General features: G+C 39.9%; 1 protein-coding gene across 8 annotated transcripts in view; it reads right to left on the bottom strand.

The window, feature by feature from the left end:
• Positions 1-24,277, bottom strand: part of Rpgrip1l (Rpgrip1-like) — a 92,311-nt gene that overhangs the window by 61,551 nt on the left and 6,483 nt on the right. For 6 of the 8 annotated variants that reach the window (XM_087594507.1, XM_087594508.1, XM_087594506.1 and 3 more), the window contains 6 exon segments: positions 21,936-22,234; positions 18,338-18,440; positions 16,820-16,963; positions 7,072-7,177; positions 5,074-5,220; positions 3,602-3,675 (listed from right to left, as the gene is read on the bottom strand). In XM_087594507.1, coding sequence (XP_087450633.1) covers positions 3,602-3,675; positions 5,074-5,220; positions 7,072-7,177; positions 16,820-16,963; positions 18,338-18,440; positions 21,936-22,234 — 873 coding nt within the window. 8 annotated transcript variants of the gene reach the window in all.

Below are 24,277 nucleotides of genomic sequence, written 5' to 3'. Positions count from 1 at the left end.
TACTGGTGTAAATCGGCATAAGTCAGTCTGAATTTAGTCCACTGCTATCTTCCCTCTAAATGTAGGGCTGCATTCCACTGGCGTTTCATGACGAATTCCTTTTGAATTTCCTATATTCCTCTATGCTGGCAGCCATCTGCGCAGCTATAAATGGTGAGCCACATCTGGCTCCATTTTCACCGTAAGGTCTGTGTACATGATTAAATCTGCATATAAGGAGAGTATTTAAGAACGTTTTACTCATGGAAATGCTCTATATATACCACCAGGGGCAGTGAAGGGAGGATGACTGTCTCTATCCACTGCCCTAGCATATTCTGTGACAGCCTCCAGGATGGGCTCAACAGCATGCCCACTAGCTGCCCTGGGTTTCAAGTATACTGTTAACACACACCCTTGATTAAAACACGATACAGTCAAAATAAAAGCTAAGGAAGTCTTCTCTAGCCTCGGGTCTTCTTTCTGGGTGTGAGAAATAAGGGGGTCCAATCCGCTCTCCCATAAAGAAACCCACAGGTTCTTCAGCAAGAGGACTGCAGACACGAGTCTGTGCTGCACACACGGGCAGTCTAAGGGTGGCTTTCAGTGCTCTTTCACAAACTGAGCAGATAAACAACTTCATGTGTTCACTTCTTGAAAGGGTCACTACAACAGTCAAATTAAACAAACAACTATTAGACCAACGTCTCTCAAAAAGTTGATACCTTGAAGTCACTTTCAACAGGAATCCTGGACCCAACCTTAAAATGAAAACTTGGGAGTGGATGGTGGTAGCAGTGGTCTGTGCTCACAAGTGCGTGCGTGTGTGTCCGCCCCGCACTCGGGAGAGGCACAGAAGTGGGGCTGAGAAGCCTCCGAGGGTTGTGTGTATCCATTGTCGTTGAAGGCCTACTGCATCAAGCAGCTCCCTGGCACTCAAACTGTACTAATTTCAGAAATGGAACACAGCCTCACCATATTATTGCATGAAGCTTCTTTTAGCACACAATAAGATTTAATTGCAAAAAAATTATTTTGAACCTTCAAACTGAACATTTTTTGAAGTTCTTATTTTTTGGCATTGTGTCAAAAATGTTTTGCATATTAAAGAAGTCTCATACCAAGTACTAACATGAGGGTTTTATCTTACCATATGATTCTCTAATATGTCACATGTCAAGTAATAAACACATTCAAAATTTCATTTAAAAAAGGAAGATGAGAATGCAGCCTGCACATCATCTTCTTCTCCTGAAGAGCGGCCAACTGTGAATAACAAACACATGCCCTCCCTCTAACGCACGCTATCTCGGTGACCAACAAAGAAGCAGTGTGTGTAGTTTCTGATTAACAGTCAGCAACGATGAGTACGAGCGAGACGAGAGGAGAGCTGGAGAATCTGGGATAATGGTGCTGCCTGTAGTCTCGCTCTGTTTCTGAAAGAGGGCTCTGCTGTCCTACCTCCAGCGGCGTATACACACGCTGGACTGTAGGCTTAGGTGCCACTGGTTTTTGACATTGTTGTGATGCTCATTAGAGCCACTTACTTCTACGGAACTCATTTAAAGTTTATGTGTAAGCAGCCCAGTGAAGTCTGCTTTCAGTGATGCTGAACAAATTCACACAACCCAAAACACTACAAACAAAACAAAACAAAGCCCTCAAACCCTTCAAAGTCAGAGTCACATTCTTAGATCATCTTCTACTATGGAAAGATAAAACTTTATGGTGATTAAGTAAATATGAGAAAGATAGGCTTTGTCAAGATTCTATTTATGTATCATTCCCAGATAAGTCTAATGTTTCTATTCCAGGAAAATGTGTCCAGTAAATTCTCAAGTTGGAGAGAAGTAGAAATTTAGAAGTAATGGCCAAATGATACTTAGCATTTTGTATTTAACTACGTTAAATTATTTATAGTTACAAGAGCCTCGAGATAGGCATAAGTCAATGAATATTTCTGCATGTACGATAGGTCCATTATTTTACAGATGCTTCCTTTGCACATGGATGATTTTCCAATGCAGTTAAAATCAGGGAGAGTGATATACTTGGGGGGGGGGATCAAGTTTTAGAGTTGAAAGACTTGGGTCCAGTCCTACATGGTTACCCTAGCCTGCGGTGGCTGCACAGGTCTGGCTCCTGTCTCGGTTGTTTCCCTTATAAAACACAGGGCTACCATCGCTTTCCACCTAGGAGGGCATTGTACACTCTGTGTGGACACCTGAAATTGTAAACATATGATTATGAAACATAGAGAGACATCAGTGTCAATACACACAGTTCCTTAAAGATGGAAATATAAACCAGAGGTGGACTAGATTCTTAGGTCAAGTTAATTAAGGACAATTAGAAGCCTTCTGCAATTCCACATGAAGGTCAGCCAGGCTACTCCTGCCAGAGGGCCCAGATATTTAATCGGTATCCTACTGTTGCCAATCCTTAACAAACAGACAAAAGTAAAGGTACAAAGTACTAAGGTAATGCTGAACACCGGCTGAGACCATGCTTCCATAGAATCAAAATTCCAACACTCTTTGTGAGAATTAAAAATGTTAAAGTATATTAATTTATAAAACAGTCAAGTAAAAGATTAAAGATATGTTTATAGCACAGATACCATTTTCTGAGGCTTCGGTATATTATCAATATGAAGCAATGGTTGAATATCAGATAAAAGATATTTAAACATGCTAAACCTGCTTCTATGTTATTCCACACTTATTACCACACATACTGAAAAATGGTAATAATCACACTGATGGGCAGATCAGAATCATTTAACCAGACTTAGCCATGGAGGAGAATTTTGTTTCAAATATTACCAGAAGAGGTTACTTGTAAAATATTGTAATTATGAAACACGTTAAAAACTGAAAGTGAAGTAGTTCTTCAAAACTCATCTTGCGCTGAGGTGCCTGAGTCTCACTAAAAGGAACACAGATAATTGCAGGATAACCTTTGCAGACCACATCTGCTGTCTTTTGAAAGCCCAGGAGAAAAGAATTGAAGCTCAAAGAACGTCTTCAGGCCTTAAGCTGACATCACTCTTCAAGAGAACATAATGTCTGTGGAAGGTACTCCACCCTTGTTTTATCTTCCTTGTCTGTAACCTGAGCATGTAGAATCTGACAGACCACGGTGTTGTGAGGATTTATAGGGATGGCTGCAGACCGTCCCACATAGCGTCTACCTACCTCTAGTCAACAAGCTACACTGCCTATTTCAACAAACAACCTGGTTCTCCGAGAGGTGACAGACTACAGCTCAGGTTAAAAACCAGTGATTAGGGCTGGAGAGATGGCTCAGCGGTTAAGAGCACCCAACTACTCTTCCAGAGGTCATGAGTTCAATTCCCAGCAACCACATGGTGGCTCACAACCATCTGTAAAGAGATCTGATGCCCTCTTCTGGTACGTCTGAAGACAGCTACAGTGTACTTATAATAAATAAATAAATAAATAAAAACAAACAAACAAACAAACAAACAAACAAAAACCCAGTGATTAATGCCTTTAAGAAGCTTATTTTTCTTGTCATGATGTGCTGCTAGTTTTAAAATCAAAATTAGATATATGACAGTAATGCTTTGATTAAAGAAAGAAAGAGAATTGTGATTTACCTGTTATAAAGTTTATCATAGTTTTCCTTTAAAAGTTCTCGTTCCTTTTCTAAATCATTAATTCTATCCTGCAGCTAAAATGAAAATAAAATTACAAAGAGTTTTCATGGTTTAGGGTTAGCACTCTGGACTCTGCAAATAAAATTATACATTACATCATTATCCTATCAACCCACATGGTAAGGAAACCAGGAGAGGTCCGCGCGTCCTCTTAGTCTTTACTCCTTACCCTGCAGCAGCCGACTACAGCACAGACAGAGCCTGCATTCAATTCAGTGTTGATTTCTTCCATGTCGTTAAATAAACACTAAATTAATATTCCTGTTTTAATTTAGTAGAAACGTATGCACTACTTTATGACAACATGAGCCGGAACTCAATAAAGAATGTGTTAAGAGCTTTTTCTTAAGTCCCTGGAAAAACAGTATTTTTTTACTTTCTACCATGATGAATTCCATCATTACATTCATTTTGTATTAATTTTCAATTGGCCCATAAACATGAGTATTAACTATTCTTCAAGTTCATTGTTCAAACAAGTTTGTTAGTAACTAATTTAAGGACACAATTTCTCTTGCTCCTTGGAATCTATAAATACTAGATATCTGAAGAACAACTAAAATTGTATTCCCTTAAGAATAACTAAAATTATATTCCCTTAAGAATAACTAGAATTTTATTAGTTTATCTTAGTGAATAAAGTTTTCAGAAAAGATTTAGATAACACTGTAATTTAATTAGATCATTATGATTAAAATATGAATTGTTATACTATAGTATTGAAGGTTTTATTAATAAACATGTTCTGTAGTCACTTTTGTTTTTTTTTTGCTACAGAATAGAGTACTTAAAATTCTTCTTGGGGTTGGGGATTTGGCTCAGTGGTAGAGCACTTGCCTAGGAAGCCCTGGGTTCGGTCCCCAGCTCTGAAAAAAAAAAAAAAAAAAAAAGAAAGGACCATTTAAAAAAAAAATTCTTCTTTATTTTCAACATTCTCTTTAGAATAAGTTTAACAGACTTTGGTGCTAGTTTGGAGGTAATAAACAGCAACAGTAATAAAAGGGTGAGTTTTCAAACACCCTCCCTGAAAAAGATAACTGTTCAAAACTGCTGACACAGCAGAGCACAGTGTCTCCCTTAGAAGAGTCATTTCTAAGATTCCCTTCTTGTGTCTCAAGGACTAAGTTTAGGAACACTCCCCTCTTCAGACCATGTGACCTGATGTCACTTTTCCTTTTGCCCCAGGCTCTTTATCCCTATGTAAGCAGTGCCTGTTTGCAGGTATTTTCACCATCAGTTTGCATTCATATTCTGTACTAGGTACTCTATCCTGCCGCATTCAAAATACCAAACAACTAGTTCAGGACTCTGACATGAATTCAGTGTTTGAACTGTTTCTCTTCTACTGCTCAAATCAGTTGTGGAGAGGTTGTCATGCAGCGAATGACTGCGCTCCCTCCCGGGGTGCTCACCTCCTCCACTCTCCGCTCTGAAAACCTGACAGAGTGCAGCTGCTTCTCCAGGCTGCAGCACTTCAGTCGCTGTTCCTTAAGCTGCATGTTTAGCTCATCTCCATTTGCCATCAAGGCATCGTGGCTGATCCTGAGTGTTCTTTGCTTCTACAAAACAAAGAGAGGAAAATGTAAGCATGTCTAACACTAGGCTCTGAAAAATTAATTACAGTCCACCCTGGCTTCACCCTGGACATTAACAGTGCACACTTTATTCTCCATGTCATAAACAATGTGTGTGTGATGCAAAGAAAGAGAAGGTCAGTCGGCCATCACACAACACAAACCGTCTTCCCTTTTATTTGTTCCTAGGTTTTGACTAGCTGACAGAAACTGGTAAATAAAATGGTTTTAGTAATTTCCCCCCTTTTACTATGGCTACGGCAGCTGGACATGCTGTCTAAATGCTTCAGCATGGGTTAAAAATTGCTGATCTAAGATACAGAGATGGAAAGGATTTGCCATCAGAGCATAAATAAACAACGTCGAGCAGTAAGCTGCTAATTTTAATACAATAAGTTTTTTAATTCTGCAAAAATATTTATTCTGTAAAATATAATTCTGCAAGATAAACCCTTCTTAATTTTTGAAAAGTTTATATGTGAACATGCTTTACATTCAATTTTACATATTTAAATTCCATATGCATATCAGAATAAATAACACTGGTTAATATTTATAATAAGGTTTTCTGTAGACACCACTGGATCATAACACGGAATACCTGCCCTGCCTAAGTCCCAGTGAAGGCTTTCTTAGTGCACCTGGAGGACAGCTGACGGTTCTGCCAGGTTAGAGCACGTTAGAGTCGCTCTCATCACTGCTACATTACCACAGCTACCTTTACTGTCTGTCCTTTGAGCACCCCACATCCTCGAGGCTGCTGGTCACAACCTCTCGAGCCTTGTCTCTACGCTACGCTTGGAAAGCTGTACCTGCACGGTAGCAGATACTGCCTATTTCACTATTTGGACAAATACACCAGGAGTCACTGTTACATGGAAATCAAGAGAGTCAAAGAAGCCAGAGAATCTAAAATCATTTGTCAATTCCTGTCTTAATTCCTCATCTTTGAACTGCTACTCCTACATGTACTTTTGGTTGAGAGAGACTTTATCTGCACATTGATAGAGGCAATTAACACTGCCCCTCACAAAACAGACCCCTCTCCTAGGAACTTGTGTTTCTATACAGAAGGTATACAGTTGGCATTAAAGGAGGTCCTGTAGGTTGGAAGGCATCACTCGGGGCATAGCTGGAAGGCTCTGAACTATTTACTTCAATAGTGAAGCAGGAATCCTACAAGCCCGTGCCTCCCTCAATGCAAGCTTTCCTTGTCTCTGCACTTCAGAGAGTGTGACTTGACTTCAGCCCTGACCATCTGGAATGTTCAGAGCTCATTCTGTTAATTACCAACAACTAGTACATTCCAGTGTACACAGTCACTTGAAAACCAGGCCGAGGGTGGGAAGCCTGAGGCCCGGCAGCCTGAACTGTCAAGGCTTGAGATAAATGACAGCTGATGCCATGGGCACTCAGATACTTTCTGATAATGGTGGTGACCAAAGAAACACAAAACAAAGCAAAATCCACATCAAAGCAAGATTTAACAGATGCAATTATTGAGCAATTCCTAACTCTGGTCTTTATTGCACACATGTGAAAGTGAAGCTCTGTGCCCGTGCAGAGACCTCTTCAGGGCTGCAGGTCCATTACGAGCTCAGAAAAAAGGAGATGAAAAAGAACGTTGCTGGGATGAGAGGATTTACAACAGATGCACTTATGAAAATGACTTGATAGTTATAAAAACCCGAGTGGTTCTTTTATGTAAAATATACAAAGAGAAGTTATATGCATTTGATATAACAAACATTAAAATGAAATTTTAGTGGAATTATTAAATATTATTATTAAAAATTGTTGATCCCTTTTCATCGGCAAATAGAAAAAGCACAGTACCTCTTGAAGCTGAATGAATTTTCCTTCTATGACTGAAAGAGCATTGCTTTTCTCCACTAGTTGTTTATGAAGCTTTATCATTTCTACATTGTCCCGAATATTTGACCTTTAAAGTTGTGTTTAAAAAAAAAAGAAAAAAAAGTTAAAAATACGAGTTAAAAGGAAAACAAAAGCCACCCATGCACATGCACACACCAACTATGGTTGATTTACTTGTATTTTAAGTCGTTTAGAGTTTTCTATTATTGTAATTTTGGCAGATTATTTAAGAACTGGCCATTATTCATTCTGGAAGGTGCATAAATGAACCATATGAGCTTCCAAACTCGATGGCTATGCTAGCTTCATCCCAATGATAATAAAGACTGACAGCCATTCTAGGATGCTCTGAAAGACCTCACAAACCCATCAGTTTTCAGCCAGCGGCATTACCAGCAAACTTTATGCTTCCTTAAAGGGCTGCTCGGCTGCTCTCCTGGAGGGACGGGAGAGGCAGCGGCGTCATTCACTCCCCACCATGCCCTCTGCACGCGCAGTATTACAGATTATCGTTTATTGGAGTTTCCTCTTGGAGTTTCAACTTTTCAAAACATTTCCCAATAAGTGACTTAGCATTTTATACTAACAATGCCCAAAGCTGGCATTTAAATACGTTGCAGCTGTGCCTTTAGCTGTGAGAGATTATTTGATGTCCACGGGGTATATAGAAACCTTATATGCTGCAATACTATTTTGTATTTTTCCTACTGAGATTAAAGCAAATGTAGAATTTAACAGGAAGATCTTGTTAAAGGTTAATCATAGATCTAAATGAATACCTGTTCTCAGAAGGCATTTATTTTCTTGACAGAAAAAAGGTTCCTTAATTTAATGCCTCATTTAAACTTTTTTTTTTTAAATTGTGAGGCATTGATTTTAAGGCTTCACTTTAAAAAATATAAAGGTAAAAATTTTAAATTCAGAAAATTATTTCAGTATTTAAACTAAGTAATTTTACTTCTAAGGCTTACCTAGCATTCACATATTGGAAACATTGTCACAAGGCCCAATGGAACCAGAAAATGCACTACAGAGCTCACACATCTGTAAACCAGCTGAGGACTTGAAATACTCCGTTTTCCTCTTTGATATTTGAAAGTTCATTGTATTTTGGCATTGCACAGTTAGTTGTCCTCACACAGAAGATAAACAAGTCCAAGAACTTGGATCTTTCCCAGGGCACAGTCTTAACACAATGTTAAAATAATTATGTGTCTAAAACAAGTTATCTAGCAGTTCTGGGCACAGAGAGAACAGTGTGCTTATTGCCATTCTCCTTGTTGTTACATTTTTTTTCATTAAAATATGAAGGATAAAAAAAAGATTCAAAACCATTTTCACTCAAAATATAAAAAAAAATTTGAAGTAAAAATACAATTTACTTTTTTCTCACCAGAATTAGCTGGTTTAACCACTCAGTAATATGTAGCATTTACTGATACAGAAGGGCAGAATGTGACTCCAAAATATATGCATGTCTGTGTGCCAGGCGTGTGCCGAGTGCCCCCGAGGGCAGAGGGCATCAGATACCTCGGGACTGGAGTTATAGATGGCTATGAGCTGCAGTGTGGGTCCTGGGACTGGAACTTAGGACCTCTGGGAGAGCAGCCAGAGCCATCTCTCCAGAGCCTTGCTCAGTTCTTTGCTCTTTTTACTGGGGGAAGGAGGGAGCTAAGGATCAAATCCAGGCAGTCATTCTGATATTTTGTTTTAAAATAAAGTTTCCAAGAAGAATCAAATACACTTAACATGAATGTCAGTAACAGACAATTAGGTCCTGGCAGTCACTTCCTTGTTACGGCACCCCTAAATGGGAGGCCGACATTCTGTGTTTGGCGGAGGAGAGCAGGGGCTTAAACATTGTGATGTTTTGACTCGTGGCGTTCTACTGAGCATTCCACTGAACACCTTGGGTGTGAACTTTCCAAAATACTGGTAGGAAAAGAGGCAAAGCATTTTATACTAATTATTCCCAACACTAGACAGGAATACAACTGTATTAATAATGTGGCACTTGGTCAGTTTACCACAGAGCACAGATACTCTGGACAATGCAAAAATTCCACTTCCATGGAAGGGCTTGGCAGGTGATAAGGATTCTTATCCAATGACCACACAGTTTCTGAAGACATAACTGGAGGTGATAATCTGTCATATACACGTGCTGGTCAGAGAAATAAAGTATGCCACAGTAAAGTCAGCCACGTGATACTGGTGGTCATGATGTGCAACTGAGTCTCCTCAGACTGGATGAGCAACTCAGCATTTTCACATGAACTCTAGGAAAAGAAGAAGGATACAGGGTAGGAAGGGAGAGAGATGTACAAAAATGCTGAGGGAGCCAGTGAGTGAGGCACAGGCGTCACTCCTCGCGCAGCCAGGTGAGCACCAAGGCCCGTGGAACGAGAGCTCAGGCTGGATGCCCGTGGAACGAGAGCTCAGGCTGGATGCCCGTGGAACGAGAGCTCAGGCTGGCTTCCTTTAGGAGGTAGAAAACGCATCAGCAGCAGGGTCAGAGATCTCCTCATGAGAACCGTCTGTCTCTCTACACAGAGGAGGAGGATGTTCTAACAGAGCCACTCGCAGTCAGTAAAGCTCTAGATGGACTGACAGCTGTCCCTTTGTGTGAGCTGCATCACACATGGTAAAATGTCCTGCAGATATCAAGCCTTCTAATTAAATGCTTTGTAAACATATATTTCTCAAAATTTTAACAAGGATTTTGAAAACTGATATAAAGTTAAGCTGGAGAAAGCAGTGACTTTATTCTCTTTTTGGCTTTCTGTTTTTACAGGCATGATTTAGAATTGTGATCAGATCTTCTGAAACTATGAGAAAAGTTGTTGGCTCCTCTCTAGACTAAAAACAAGCTGAAATAAATTAGACTTTATGTTGAAAAAGCAACCCAGCTCAACAACCTGTGTGCCAACTTTCTCCTGTATAATTTGAAACAGCCAAGCAATAAACTCTGAAAAAAATTTTTTCGAGTGGAAGCCTTGAAAACACTTGACTCCAGCTTTGCTACTGGGCGCCATAGTAAATCTAGAAACTTAAAACCCAGATACACTGGAGAAAGAAAACTTTCAGTAGGGTATGAAATGTATAGTGTAATAATATGAAAGTGTAAGGAGCAGAAATCTTTGCTACAGTTGGAGTCTCATATATTACGTTCCCTAGACGCTCGCCTGCCCTCCTGATGCACCACATTTCATCCCTTGCTACAGTAAGGATTATGAACAGCATCCTACAGAGCATGGGGAGAGACCCCGTTACACAGAAGCTGTGCGGGGAGACTCTGGGAAGCAGTGAGGTCACATGCTTATGAGACAGAATGGAAAGATCACTGTAAAAATAGTTTTATTCTGGCTGAGTCCAGAGGATAAGGCTAAAAACAATCTTAGAGTTAAGAACATTTTAATGTTCCTTTTAAACAGTTGCAGAAATTTGATTATCATACTGTTGAAAGAAATATGGGTCACCAATAAGTGAAAAAACAAACAAACACAACACTAGCCAGGGTGTTTTCAAGAGGACTGTAGACGCTTCTAGTAATTCCAGGAGACTGACTTTCCCTAAAATTGTCAAGAATGTTTGGGGTAATGGCTTTGCTCAAAATCGCTCCTTGTGATTATGGGTACAGACGGCTCCCCGACCTAAGACTGCATAAAGGAACACGAGTCCGTGTAAGTTTAATCTGCTAAAACAGCATAATTCTCCTGGCGTTGGGGCAGAGCACAAGCCACAGCTTCAGTACTTTCTTACTGTCACCATCCACAGGAATGGAGGGGACAGCTGACAGACTTTCTGTATGCTCGTTCTCACATTGATACGAAGAGAACGGGCATGCCCCAGTGCTGGCCTCGGGCAAGAGCAGCCCAGATCTTGGCTTACCTTCTAGAGATGGCCATGTTTAGGATCAAGTTTAATGGACTTCAATTGGAAGTTTATTGTAACAGCCATGGGAATCTGGGACTTTTTAGTATTTCCAAAGGCTCAGTGGGAAATGTGCTTTTTACTGGCTATTAACCTTGCAAAAGTGAACTAAAGGGTTTTTAGTTTTTAAATTCCACTTTATACAATTACTCCAATCCAGTGTAAGAAGAGGTTATTTCACAATTATCCGAAAGAATAAATGGAATAATAGCAGTTCTGATGACTATAAAATGAAAAAAATAAAACGTTAGGAAAATTATTGGGTAGGCAAATCTTTCAGATATACAAGGTCTTGGGAGTACAAGACTTGTTTACGGAGTGGAGAACTATCTACCCATTTCTTTACTCATTTGTAAGAAAAATAAAGAATCTGGACAAAGTGTTTAAGTGATTGAGTCGACATTCAAATCTAGTTTTAAGAGCTAAAATTTTCTCATTCTTTAAAGGGACTTTCTCTTTTTAAAATAGTCCGTCCTAAGTTTCCATTTTCTATGCACTATGACATGTATGCTAATTCACTAGTTACAGGTCCAACAATTTACATGAGCATTGAAAAAAATGTGTTAAGCTGCTATCCAGAAAAGTCTTAGATAGTATTATTTAAAGAAAAGAAAGAAAAAAAAAGAAAAAAAAAGCCACAGGGACAAAAAGATATGGTATTTGGGTAAAATATTTGTTGCTAGAAAAATTCTAAGTTATTAAAAAACAATAGGGGAACCTGGAGGTATTTTAAAAATGACAGATCATCCCTGGCATAATAATGTTTGCATGGATATCCCAGGCCCCTGTCATCCTTCCATCAGAGAACCAGATGTGCCCTCTTAATTAGGGGACTGGGCAATCAGGCAAACCCAAATTGAGGGGTATTCTGCAAACAGCTGTCATTGAACTGGAGAAGTGCAGGGACCATTCTAAAATAAAGGGAGCTTAAAAGACAAGCAATGAACACCTGATCCTTGGTTGCACCCTAAGTGAAAACAAACGAAATAAAATACACTACTGAAAAAACAAAGCAATGAAAAACATGGGAACAATCAGGACTGTTTGCATACAGGCTTGGACGGAGTACTAAATGCTGCTACTGTGCTCACTAAAGGTTCTGAATAACTCTGTATAGGACGATGCTCCAACACTTGAAAATCTCCCGAGTGTACGGCAGGTGATGTACACGGGAAAGGAGGGATGGACAGAGGTCAGGGGTGAGACGGGCATAGGAAAGGAGAAAGAGGGGATGGAGGGAAGGGTCAGAGGCTGGTAAAGAAGGAAACAGAGAAGGATTTGGGAGGAAGGAGAAGGGAGAGAGACAAGAGAGAAAGAGGAGGGATCCAGAGAAGGGTTTGTGAAGAAGACCCAGAAACAGGCTCCTTCAGCATACTCGGTAAGATAAAGGAGGAAGACACGGGCTCATCTCACTACTCTGCTTTTCAGTAGGGTTACTGCTTCTCCAAGGGAAATGTTGGGGGGAACTGAGAGTGCTAGGAAGTAATCTTGTCTGTGCAAAAGGGAAGAGAGAAGCCCAGCGGTCAAGCTGTTTCTTATAATGATGCATGGCTGCAAAGAACTTCTTAGTTTTAAGATTTGCCCGTCTGCTGTCTGCCAAAGGGAACGGGGCAAGTCAGATCTGAAACATGTATGGGTTGCATTTCCTCCCTTGGGACATAATGGTGCTTACATGATTTTTAATTAAGAAGATAAATAGTACCCTAATACTTATTTTTAAAGAAAGTACAAACTAGTTACACATTTGCTAAGGGTATAAATATTTTTGGAGTTGAAAAAAGTAAATAAAAGGTAAAACTGTTCTGATTTTAATGTTCACATACATGTGTTCGCTGGTTACTGCTTTGCATTTAATTTAAGACAGCCTTTTTAATAAGCAGAAAATGTGCATTTTTATATTGTTTAAATTTTAATATGGATTTTTGTTCAAACCAACAGACATTCAGGCTACTTGTAAATGATACAAGATTTTCTGCTAATGAGGCATTATGTAGAACATATGCAAAAATCACAACTCAGTCTTCCAAAATAGACCACAACAACAGGAAAAAACATGACTTTAATAAAAAAGAGCAGCACTGGGATTTAACTTCAAAGCAATTAAGGGCTTTGGATAACCAAAAGTTTATGTCAAGCTGATGGCAAACCAAACTGGTCTATTAAACACACACTATGGAGTTTCTGTACTGTGCTATGAAAGGCTCTTTGCCATAAATACCGAGTGCCGCCACTCTGCAGATTACAGCTACGTTAGGTTCATGCTTGACAACAAGGGGTCCAGCATCCAGATCAGACTTCTAGAATTTCAAATCTGAACCAACGTACCAGTGGAAGACAAGTTCAAATATGTTTTCCATTTTGTGATTTCTCTCTATAGTAAATTATACCAAGTTTTACATTTTCCCCCAAGTTTTTCAATAATTTTCTATTAGCTTCAAAAAATAGCTATTACACATAAAAATTTGAGCTACAAGTAAACGTAATTTTTAAAAGGCCTTGAAAACCCTTATTTTATTTCTTTTGTTTTAAGAACTGTATTCAAGAGACAACATGCTATTCAACAAAGGTATCTTTCCTTCTAAGCAAATGTGTGGATTTTCAGTTTTATAGAATGATTGAAGTAAGTTACTAACTGACTTATTTCTTTGGCTTCTGTAGCAATTTTCCTTTGCACGTAATTTTGTTTCTGCTTCTAATAGCTGATGTGATAAAAAGAGAAACTGCTTCTTCTTCTTCTGTGAATAATCTATTCTCATGGAAGGAAGGCCATGGCTTAGTTTTCAAGGCCAAAGTTCTGTCTTTTGTTGGCCACACTTAGAGTATGAAAGCACAAGGCCTTGCCTGTCGATCCTTTCTGCTCTGCTCTAGCCCAGGGCTGAAGGACCTGAGTATTTCCTTCCCAGCTACTACTCAAAGGCTGGAAGATGGTCAGCTGCATCCAGGACGGGAACAGCTAACACAGCCATCTTGTCCGGCATCTTGAGGAATATAATAGGGAAAGAGGTTCTTGATAACCTTTTACCTTCTGATTCAGTAAAACTGACAGGGACAGGTCCAAGCCTGAACCTGCCCCAAATAAAATTGTGTGTTTTGGGGTTTTTGTGTATGCGTGTGAAGTACAGAGAGGCACATGCTTGGCATCTTTCTAACTGCACTCCACCTTAGTTTTTGAGACAGGGTTCTCACTGAGCCTGGAGTTTGATGCTAGCTACTGAGTCCAGGGATTCTCTGCTCTCTGCCTTCCCAGCTCTAGGATTACAGGCGAATCCTGCCAAGCCTGGCTTTTCACATGGGCGGGCGCTCAGGATGCAAACTCTGACCCTCGTGTTTGCACGGCATTTCTCTATTCAGATAATATCTTAAGTACAGATGTTGGCAATAATACTAAGAAAGCACACACAGATATGAGGCCTGGTCCTGTGGTCTTGTTTCTTACAAGAAACCATCCCTGTTTTGGAAGGAGGCCGAGTCTAAAGCAGTTCTTTCTGGGGATTATGATTGATACCTGGTTATTCAAACTGATGTAAAGCCAGGGTTTGAATTATGCCCCTAATTTACATATAATTCTCAAAAAATTCATCTTTCTTCTGCTATGCTAAAAGAATGCTATATAATTTAACTAGACATTATCTCCTTATATAATACAGTTTTACACACAGCTCTTTAGGAGTAGAAATTATCTGCAATTACACTAATCTTTTAAATCTAAGGCTTTTCATGTATTTTTTATTATTCTTAAACAAACAAAAAAAGAGACATGGAGAAATGGCTGAATATTAGTGGCAGTGGCTGCTCTTCTAGGAGATTGTGGTTTGATTCACGGTACCATCATTACAGCAGCTCACAACCACTTGTACCTCCAGTTCTTCTGGACTCTGTGTGTACCAGGCACACATCTGATGCACAAACACACATGCAGGCAAAACATCTATACATATAAAAATTAAAATTGTAACAATCCTTAAAACCCACCAAATTCACAACTACCCACTTTTGCTTCATATTCTTCACATATTATTACCACCACGTAGGGTTAGTTTGTTAATACAAGATTAGTGCTGGGGCCGTGGTTCGTGGGGCCATGGTTTGTGGGGCCATGCTTCGTGGGGCCATGGTTCTGGGGCCATGGTTCGTGGGGCCATGGTTCTGGGGCCATGGTTCGTGGGGACATGGTTTGTAGGGACATGGTTTGTGGGGCCATGGTTCGTTAGGAAAGACACTTGCTGCTGAGCTGCCTGATGACCTGGATTGAATTCCTAGACCCTATAGGGTGGGAAGAAAGAAGTGACTCTTGTATGTTTTCTTGTATTTCCCACAATATAAGGGATGCTTGCACAATATGTGTGTATGCATGCACACACAGACATGAACTAAATAAATGTTCATACCAAAAAACCTTTCTTATTTTTTTTTAAAAGAAGAGATCCCACTCTTTCTGAAATGAAAAGTTAGTAAATCTTATTAGGTTTTTAAGAGGAGGACTCTAACCACAGAGTATCAGTTCACAAAGAGGAAATAGAAGTCAAGTCACTAAGTCTAATTTGAAAAACATTATGAGATATGTCAAAAAGAAAAAGAAAAGAGATGCCACTACCAAAGGCAGTGTGGACTTTATTTGGGGCCCTCTAAACTGATAGTAGAAAGGTATCCTTAGGCAGGTCAGATACAAACGGCTGCTGGGCGCTATCAAAGAATGACCACTAAGAATGACCACTAAGAATGACCACTAAGAATGACCATGAACTTTGTTGAATACAGAGATACCACCTCAGGTGTTTTTGAGTGACTGTGTGTCTAGGGCTCGCTAATCAATGGAAATGAAAGTGTAAGTTTAGATGAAGTGAGACCGGTAAGATGTTGGTAACTGTTGAAGCTGAGATAGACAGAGAGGCTCCATAAGCTACTTACTGTCCTTAACTTTGTCAAAAGAAAAGATTGTGAAGAGCAGGAGGTAACAGAAGAGAGACTGGTCTGTTCAAAAGGTAACAGAAGAGACACTGGTCTGTTCAGAAGGTAACAGAAGAGACACTGGTCTGTTCAGAAGGTAACAGAAGAGACACTGGTCTGTTCAGAAGGTAACAGAAGAGACACTGGTCTGTTCAGAAGGTAACAGAAGAGACACTGGTCTGTTCAGAAGGTAACAGAAGAGACACTGGTCTGTTCAGAAGGTAACTGAAGAGACACTGGTCTGTTCAATGCACAGTGTCAACACACAAATAAAAAACAAAAACAAAACAAAAAACCAAATAGGATCAGAACCAAAAATTGACAAAGGCGATATGAACAAAAATATTATTTTATAAAACATTAAAAATGCAGTGGTGGCAAGGAAGCTGTAAGCCACAACAATGTCAGATTTTCTTGCACACTGAGTCCAAGGATACTTGCCATCTTGGTGGTTACAACTCACTACAGCACTGTGGAGCCACAAGTTTGAACAAACCCACACATAAGACTGGACATCTACATACGGTACAACAGCACAGCTCTTGTCACCCATGGTGTAAATTTCTGAAGTCTAGACAAGTGGGGTCCATAAACAAAGACCAGATGAGAGTGGCTGCCAGCCATAGGACAGCTAGGAAAACGGCCCCTTCTTCACAGGAGTACTTCATACTGTTAGTAGGTCTACAGGATTTCTACCCAAAGCATACTAAATAGAAATAGAGTTTTAAAATAGTTTGAATTTTGGCTCATGATTTAGATTTTTATGGATCATGATAAATTATTTAAAATTAATTGAGCATATCAAAGTGACATTTCAGTTTTAACATACCTCTGATCTGTAGCTTGCTGTTCTCGAAGCTGAAGAAGAGATAACTCAATCTCATTTTCTTTTCTCTTCAACTGAGTTTTCAGGATCTCTGCCAAATGCTCTAACTCTTCTATCTGGCCTCTCTGTGACTGAATAACATTTTCTCTGAAATAAACAATCTTGATCAGAATTTGCAGTTTGAGGAGAAATTTGTAGTACTTAAAGTCCATGCAAAAGTGGTTCTTTATTATAAAATAGGGCAAGCAAAAGTTAATAAAGTTGCTTTACTCCCTTTGTATAGAGTGAAATAGCGGCAGATCTGATGTGATGACTGGGACAATTCAAGAGATGGCCTTTTAGAAGGTACTGTTCTAGGCAATGGGCTGCACTGTGCTTGAATTTAGTTCAGTATGTACCGACCATCTACTGGATGCTTCACAGTATAATTTAAATGTCTTGCTATTTTATACGTGCACAGCTGCCATATCACTCAATTAATACTTCAGAGAGTAAGCATGAGATGTGCAAACGTAACTAGGGTTTCTAGCAAGCCTTCCCTCTTCCTTGCCTGGCAGCATCCCAGTGCAGTGAGCCGTGGGAAATTGCTGTGAAACCTAGCTTTTCACTTGCTTATCTAAGAATGAGAAAACATTCAGTCTTTATTTCCATTAAGGTTGATTGCTAGTGTGATTGGTATTTAAAACATGAAAAGAAAACATTTCCAGTTTCTTTGGCAGTGTACTAAGATTGACACTCTTAGTGTAATGCTTGCTTTCCTCATTCAGTGTTCCAAGGATCCAGGGAAAGGCTAATGGATAAGTTCATTGTACAACTCACTGAAACCACTAGGAACTGATGAATGGGAAAAAAGACGAACGCTGCAGAAGAAGTGTTTCTGAGACCATGGCATGATGAAGAATTCAAGTCTCACAGAAGCGCAGGAAAGCCAGAGCTGAAATCCTGTATATTGGAAACTCCCAAACATTCAAGCCATTCTTCTCAACACCCCTGTCCTCTCCAAAAGGGTTGAGTCAGAACCTAAAATATTATCTGTAATTTTTTGGGAGTGAAAATTTTGTCTCTAGGCTGGGTGGTGGTAGCACATGCCTTTAATCTCAGCACTTGAGAGGCAGCAGATCTCTTTGAGTACGAGGGTAGACTGGTCTACAGAGTGAGTTCTAAGACAGCCAGGGCTACTCAGTAAGACCCTGTCTCAAAAGAAAGAAAGGAAGGAAGGAAGGGAGGGAGGGAGGAAGGAAGGAAGGAAGGAAAGAGGAAGGAAGGAAAGAAGGTGACTACTCCTTTGGTAGTAAAATTAACAGAAATCCTGCTATCAGTTAGGTAAACTATCCAGTTTCATATTTTACTGAGAACAAGTCATACAATGGCTGCTATTTCTCCATAGAACTAGCTGTATTTTAGTAAGACAAATTATTTATACACACTCTGATTTTGTTTACAATAAAGGGGAAGGATGGATCAAAATAAGACATAATCAATATACACAGTTCTAAAATGAGCATGAAAAAGAGTACATACAAATTTCTTATTTCTCCTCTGGCCTCTTCGAGTAAACCACTGCTGTACTTTGTGAGCGTGGGTTGTACAGTTTCTGCTTCATCTACATTCTGAACTTTTATACCTAGAAAGAAAGTAGTAAAGTATTATGGAGAGAGTTAGAAAAGGAACATCCTTCACTTGCTCTAAGTTTATTTACAATAAACACTACCCGTGTTCTTACAAAGAGCAACAGAGTTACAGGCTGAGGGACATGAGGCTCAGATACAGCAAGAGCGCTGTCCACTGAGCAACTCTGCTAAGGAAGTAAGTTGATACATTCTTCCATCTCAATTTCTGAAAAACTACCGTTTTTAATTGAGGGATTCATAATAAAAACAAAAATAATTTAATTTACTACTGTTGTACTAGGATAACTTCCTACTGCACTCACAGACAGGAGCGATGCTCAGCCATCGCCAGAGGGGCTTCCTCCTGCAGCCAATAAGGAACAAATACAGAGACCCACAGCAGACAGAGAGAGAGAGAGAGAGAGAGAGAGAGAGAGAGAGAGAGAGAGAGAGAGAGAGAGAGAGAGAGAGACAGAGAGAGACAGACAGAGAGAGAGAGAGAGAGAGAGAGAGAGAGAGAGAGAGAGGACAACTTACAAGTCACTTATCTCCTTCCTTTTGGGTCTTTGTGACTGATGGCTGGACACAGCCTTGGGCGCACCATCTTTCCAGTCCCTTTTCAGTGTTTTGGATAATACTTTTGATAATGGTCTTCTATATTTTATCACAAACACCCCTTGATCTTACATCCTTAATTTATATCACTTTTTTTGCTTATTCAACCGTAATAAGAAACTCTATCTTTTAAAAACAGCGATCTGAGGGAAAACCAACAGTAAGGTCTCTTACAATAAAGCAGTTGCCTACAGTATTTTCGAACAGAAATTGTCACGTGCTGCTATGTATGGGGGCACACACAGTCAGTCTCAGACTTGGGAGGCTGAAGCAGACAGACATTTGAGCACAGAAGTTTGAGCTAGCCTGGGCAAAAAAGGGGAGACATTCATCTTATAGGAAAAAAAAAAGAATATATGAATATATGAAGTTTAACAAGGATAGTCCACTTGTTACAAGTCACACATACTTTTAATTATGTACACAATTTTCTAGTTGCAGGATCACTAGAATTTAAGAGAACAGTGTAACCAATGATGCAGACTTTAGGTGGAGACTAGCCCAAGACCTGGTCCAAGACTGGCACAGAAAAAAGTCTCTATAGGAGAGTTTAGCCTTTTCAAAAATTTCATTATTTTAAGTTGATAGACGAAGAGAGATGAAGACTCACGCTTCCTGATACCGTCACTATCTACTGCTGTAACCTACACTCAAGAAAAGGGAGCCTCTGCCTAAGACACTACAGATTCACTGTCTACCACTGACCAGTTATACACAAGGCTGTAATAATACTAATGCTTAAGCCTTCCCTACATAATCATTGGAAGATTTAAAACTAGCAGTGGAGTTAAAAGACTCAGCTCAAAATATGTCAAAGATTGGTTATTAGTTAGTAACTGCAGTCATTATTTCTAATGAATGGTTATTCTATATTCTTTTTGGTTTTGAGATGACTATGTGATATAGTCCAGGATGGCCTCACCATCATCACCACCACCACCACCACTACCATCTTATGTGTAAATCACTCACTTGTGCCTGTGTGTATGTCTGTGTACCATGTGCATCATGGTGCTCATGAGGCCAGACAGGGTGTTAGATACCCCAGAACTGAAGCTATATTTAGTTGTGAGCTGTCATGTGGGTGCTGGGAATGGAAGCCAGGAAGAGCAGCCAGTGCTCTTAACCTTCTCTCCGGCAGCGTGCCTCCATCTTAAGATGCTGGTGCTGGATTACAGGACTGTACTGTGCAGGGCAAGGCACTAACGGCTGGATTTGAAAGGCACACTTTTGCTTCAGTGGTTCTTCACAGTAAGAGCTGTGTCTACACAACGCCAACCCCACCTGAACCAAGGCTTTGCCATCGTGCATTCCACGTGCAAGCAGAGGGTGATGGTGTCCCCACAGTAGACTCAGGGCAGAAGTCCCCTCTGGCTAGAGGGAATCTGGGCTTTGGCCCCACTCATCCCAAGACAGTCCTGAAAAATCGAGCCCATGTCTCAGTGTCAGAGGCAGCCTTGAAGAGTGGACTGCATATTTAAGGTCAATGCTGGGAATGGCACCTCAGGTTTACTCACACACATTCATCACCATTTAGACACAGTGTGGGATTTCTGTGTTCCAGGCTTTACATGTGGGGAAGCGATTCTAAATCACAAAGAGGATACAAACACAGGAAGATATTTAAGTTTATAAGTCATGTTTTTAAAGACTGATGCTTTACGGATCATTTTAAAAACAGTTTTTAATAGCAGGGAGGGTGAAGTGATCTCTTTGATTTGAACAGCAATTTAACACAAGTAGCTTGCCATATTAAAGTTTGGGCATAACTTATTTACCATAAAAGGCCTGTAGTCCTTCCATATCACTACAGCCACTAACATTTCTAGATGAGAACACTAAGGTTCAGAGAGGATGGGACTTGTTAAGGGAAGGTGCCTAAATGAGGAGCTCCCCTCCCTCCTTCTTATCTAACCCCACATTATTACCATCCCATTTTATAGATGGGGAAAACGAGGCTGAGAGGTCAAGGGCTGACTTGATAGAAGAGGACAGTTCACGGCAGAGCGTGTGTTTTCTGATTTATAATTCGCTGTGCTCACTTTGATTCTACCCAAAGGCTACTGCAATCTCAGCCTGCTGCCAACGGCTAAGCCCTTTCATCCTGCAGCTGCCTCCTGTCTGTGTGGAGGCCATACTGACTTCAAAGGCACACTATCTAGGGAAGAGACAGTGTTAACATTTTGCCTTGGAAAAGGAAACTATAACATTTTCCCCCTCTCCTTCTGTTCATATGCTGTGTTCCCTTTCCTCAATGAATTATAACTAACAAAAAGCTTATATCATTTTTTAATATTACAGTTACTATTTCTGGGAAGCATATTTCTAACAAAAATCAATTAGTACTAACAGTTTATTTCTTCCTCTAGGAACAACATTTTAAAAAGCAACTTAACATATTTATGTACTTTTAGTTCATTTTAATAAGTTCCTCTAAGGATGGGAAGAGTGGGGGCTGGATGCCTAAATTAGTTTGGTTTATGAAATTGATTAGTAACATAGAAGGCTTTTCATCATTCTTTTCAGTGTGCAGAAACTGAATAATTATTTTAGAGGTGGCCGAGGCCTTTATAACCACTGGCTTGTACTTTTTACATTTAAAGGAGACTGCAAATCTATAGTGGTGGCTTGTCCTCGGTTACCGCTGCACAGTGCAGGGGTAAGAACCCAGCACGTATTATAGGGCTTGTTACTGTGTTACTAGATAAGCTAGAGTGACCTACGGATTCCTGAATAAAACCATCCTTTTAACAGCATTATTATCTGACAGAAAGCAAGCCTCAAACTGTTCCTACCCCTTTTGAAGACTTGTAAAAACAAGAGTGAGAAACAAAGCCGTGTGTGTCAGTGAGTGACAGGCTTGGACTGAAGTCCAGGGTCTGGGGATGTTTTACCTTTCCCCGAGCATTCCTGCAAGCCAGCAGTGGTGCTTGCTTTCCTACGTCCGGTGTTAGTGCGAGCCTGAACACGACTGTACGAGGTCTGCCTGTGCCCTTGAACTTGGAGCTGCTGTTTGGCTGATATTAGCCTGTTTTTGAGAACTTCATTTTGTCTTTCAAGCTCATGAACTTTTTCTTGCAGCTGCTCAATCATTTCTTCCATTTCCACATCTCGTCCCAGCCGCTTGGGGCCGCCACCAACCCGCTCATATCGTTTCTTGTCATTAACTAGCCGTATTAACTTGGTGGCCATTCTAGGGAAATAATAAAAAGATGAAAAGGAATGTGAGAAGTGAGCATAAAATGCATTCTGTTGAAAGGAGCATAATCACTGTGAAGACTTCAGTGCAGAACCTGAATAATAAATTTCAGGTTTTGATGTAACTATTACTGCCTGTGAAGAATCCTTTGATGATAATTGAAACCACTGGGCAACAATCTGCTTTATAGCACTGACAAATAGCAGTTTCCTAAGGCTTATCATTTAAGGTCAGTAAAGAGAGGACACATATTTACCCCATATGTTCCAGAAATGCAATTTTTAACGCATGACCTTATATAGGAACGCTGGATGCACTTAGACGTAGTCAGAGTGTGGATGTGGTGGGCCGTGTCTACAACCCACAGTGAGTTCTAACTTTTGGAAAGTGAGCTAAAATTATGCAGATTTAGGTAGTATAGTATCTTATCTTTCTATAGGATTACGACAAAGAAACACATAAAAATGATGGAATTCACAGATGGACACATATAAAATCCAATGGAAATTTCAAAAGAAACCAAAATGTGACCCTAGATGTTAGTCAGGGCTCAATAAATGTTTGTGTTTAATTTCACAAGATAATTATATGCAAGAAATATTATCTTAATGATACTTAAAGTTTTTGACATACATTGTTCTCCTGACATCCCAGGAACTTATACCTTTGACTCACATTTTGATAAAAACTGGTCAGACAGAACAAAAGGCAGAGTGGGCACGTGGGGTGATGTAATGTTCACGCATGGAAAACATGCCTGACAGTGAATGGAAAAATCTTGGCAGGACAAGAAAGAAAAGGTGGCTTTGATGAGAGACACAAGTTCAAGACTTTACAAAATTGGTCGCACATCTTCAATAGCTGATTCTAGTTTATAGCGAATCTATTTTTATAAAGACCCAGACAGGAGATTGGAAATAAAAACACACTCCATTTTTCTTTAAGTGGGGTTTGCTTTATTTTAGCATGGTTATGGACAGAAGCTTTTACTTAAGGGAACAAAAGTGAAATAAAAAAAAAAAACCCTTAATAGCTTTGGGATGTCATAGAACAACATTTTTCCCCTAAGCAGAGTCTTCTGTAAATGCGGTAGTAATACATGTCTATCTCCACTTCTGGCTACCCGGCTACAGCATGTGGCACCAGGGAGAGCTCTGCATAACAAAATCAGTGAGGACTGTTTTCTCTTTCCCTTGAGGCACATCCACTAAGGATGCTTTATAAGGGATATTGGATAATAAAAACCAAGATCCAAGAGAACCACAAACATCCTAGTAAAATAATCAGTCGATTACTTCCTTTTCTACCCGCTTGAGTAGATAATGTGTCATGGGGAAATCTGACCAGGTACCGTCACCCAGCAAAGCCACACTCTTCTCTGCCCAGTGATTACTGAGTTTAGAGTCCTATGCCCTACTCAGTGTCCTGTCCAGGAAAATAAGATATCCATCCAAATGAGAAGCTACTTAAATATTTAAATACGTATTACAGGAAGGTTAGCACTTAGAAACAGGTTGCATTAAGAAGAAAGGTCCAGAGTTAATATAAAGACCAGTCATCTGAAGACTGAGAAATGATTTTTAAAGGATATTGAATAGTGTCTTCAAGTTCTTGACATCATGATGCTCAAGTGAACTCTGTCAGAGGACATGAGACTGCATGTGCTAGTTTAGTCACAGGAATAATTTTCATTTGCTTAAGTTATTAATGAATTGTAAGTCATCTGGAGAGATGCAAGTACTTAAAAAGGTAATTTATAAAAATTAGTATTTACACAAAAGGTGATACTAACTCACACCTTAAGGCTAAACGTACAGGTTGTCTGTCTACGCATGGATCTAGGCCGGTGGCAGTGGGGTAAGGTTGAGGAAGCATCTAGAGCTGGGGGCCAGGGTTCAGGGGGTAGGTTCTCCCACAGCCTAATAAAGGGGGGTAGATGACCTGAGCATAGGATACTGGGAGAAAGACACTAGAACACATGTGTACAACATGATTCCTAGTGCAGTTCCCCTCTCCACTGAACTATGTGGCTCATTA

The sequence above is a fragment of the Rattus norvegicus genome, chromosome 19 (assembly GCF_021556685.1).
Source record: "Rattus norvegicus strain SHRSP/BbbUtx chromosome 19, alternate assembly SHRSP_T2T, whole genome shotgun sequence".
NCBI lineage: Eukaryota > Metazoa > Chordata > Mammalia > Rodentia > Muridae > Rattus > Rattus norvegicus.
This window is presented reverse-complemented; position numbering and strand designations above follow the sequence as displayed.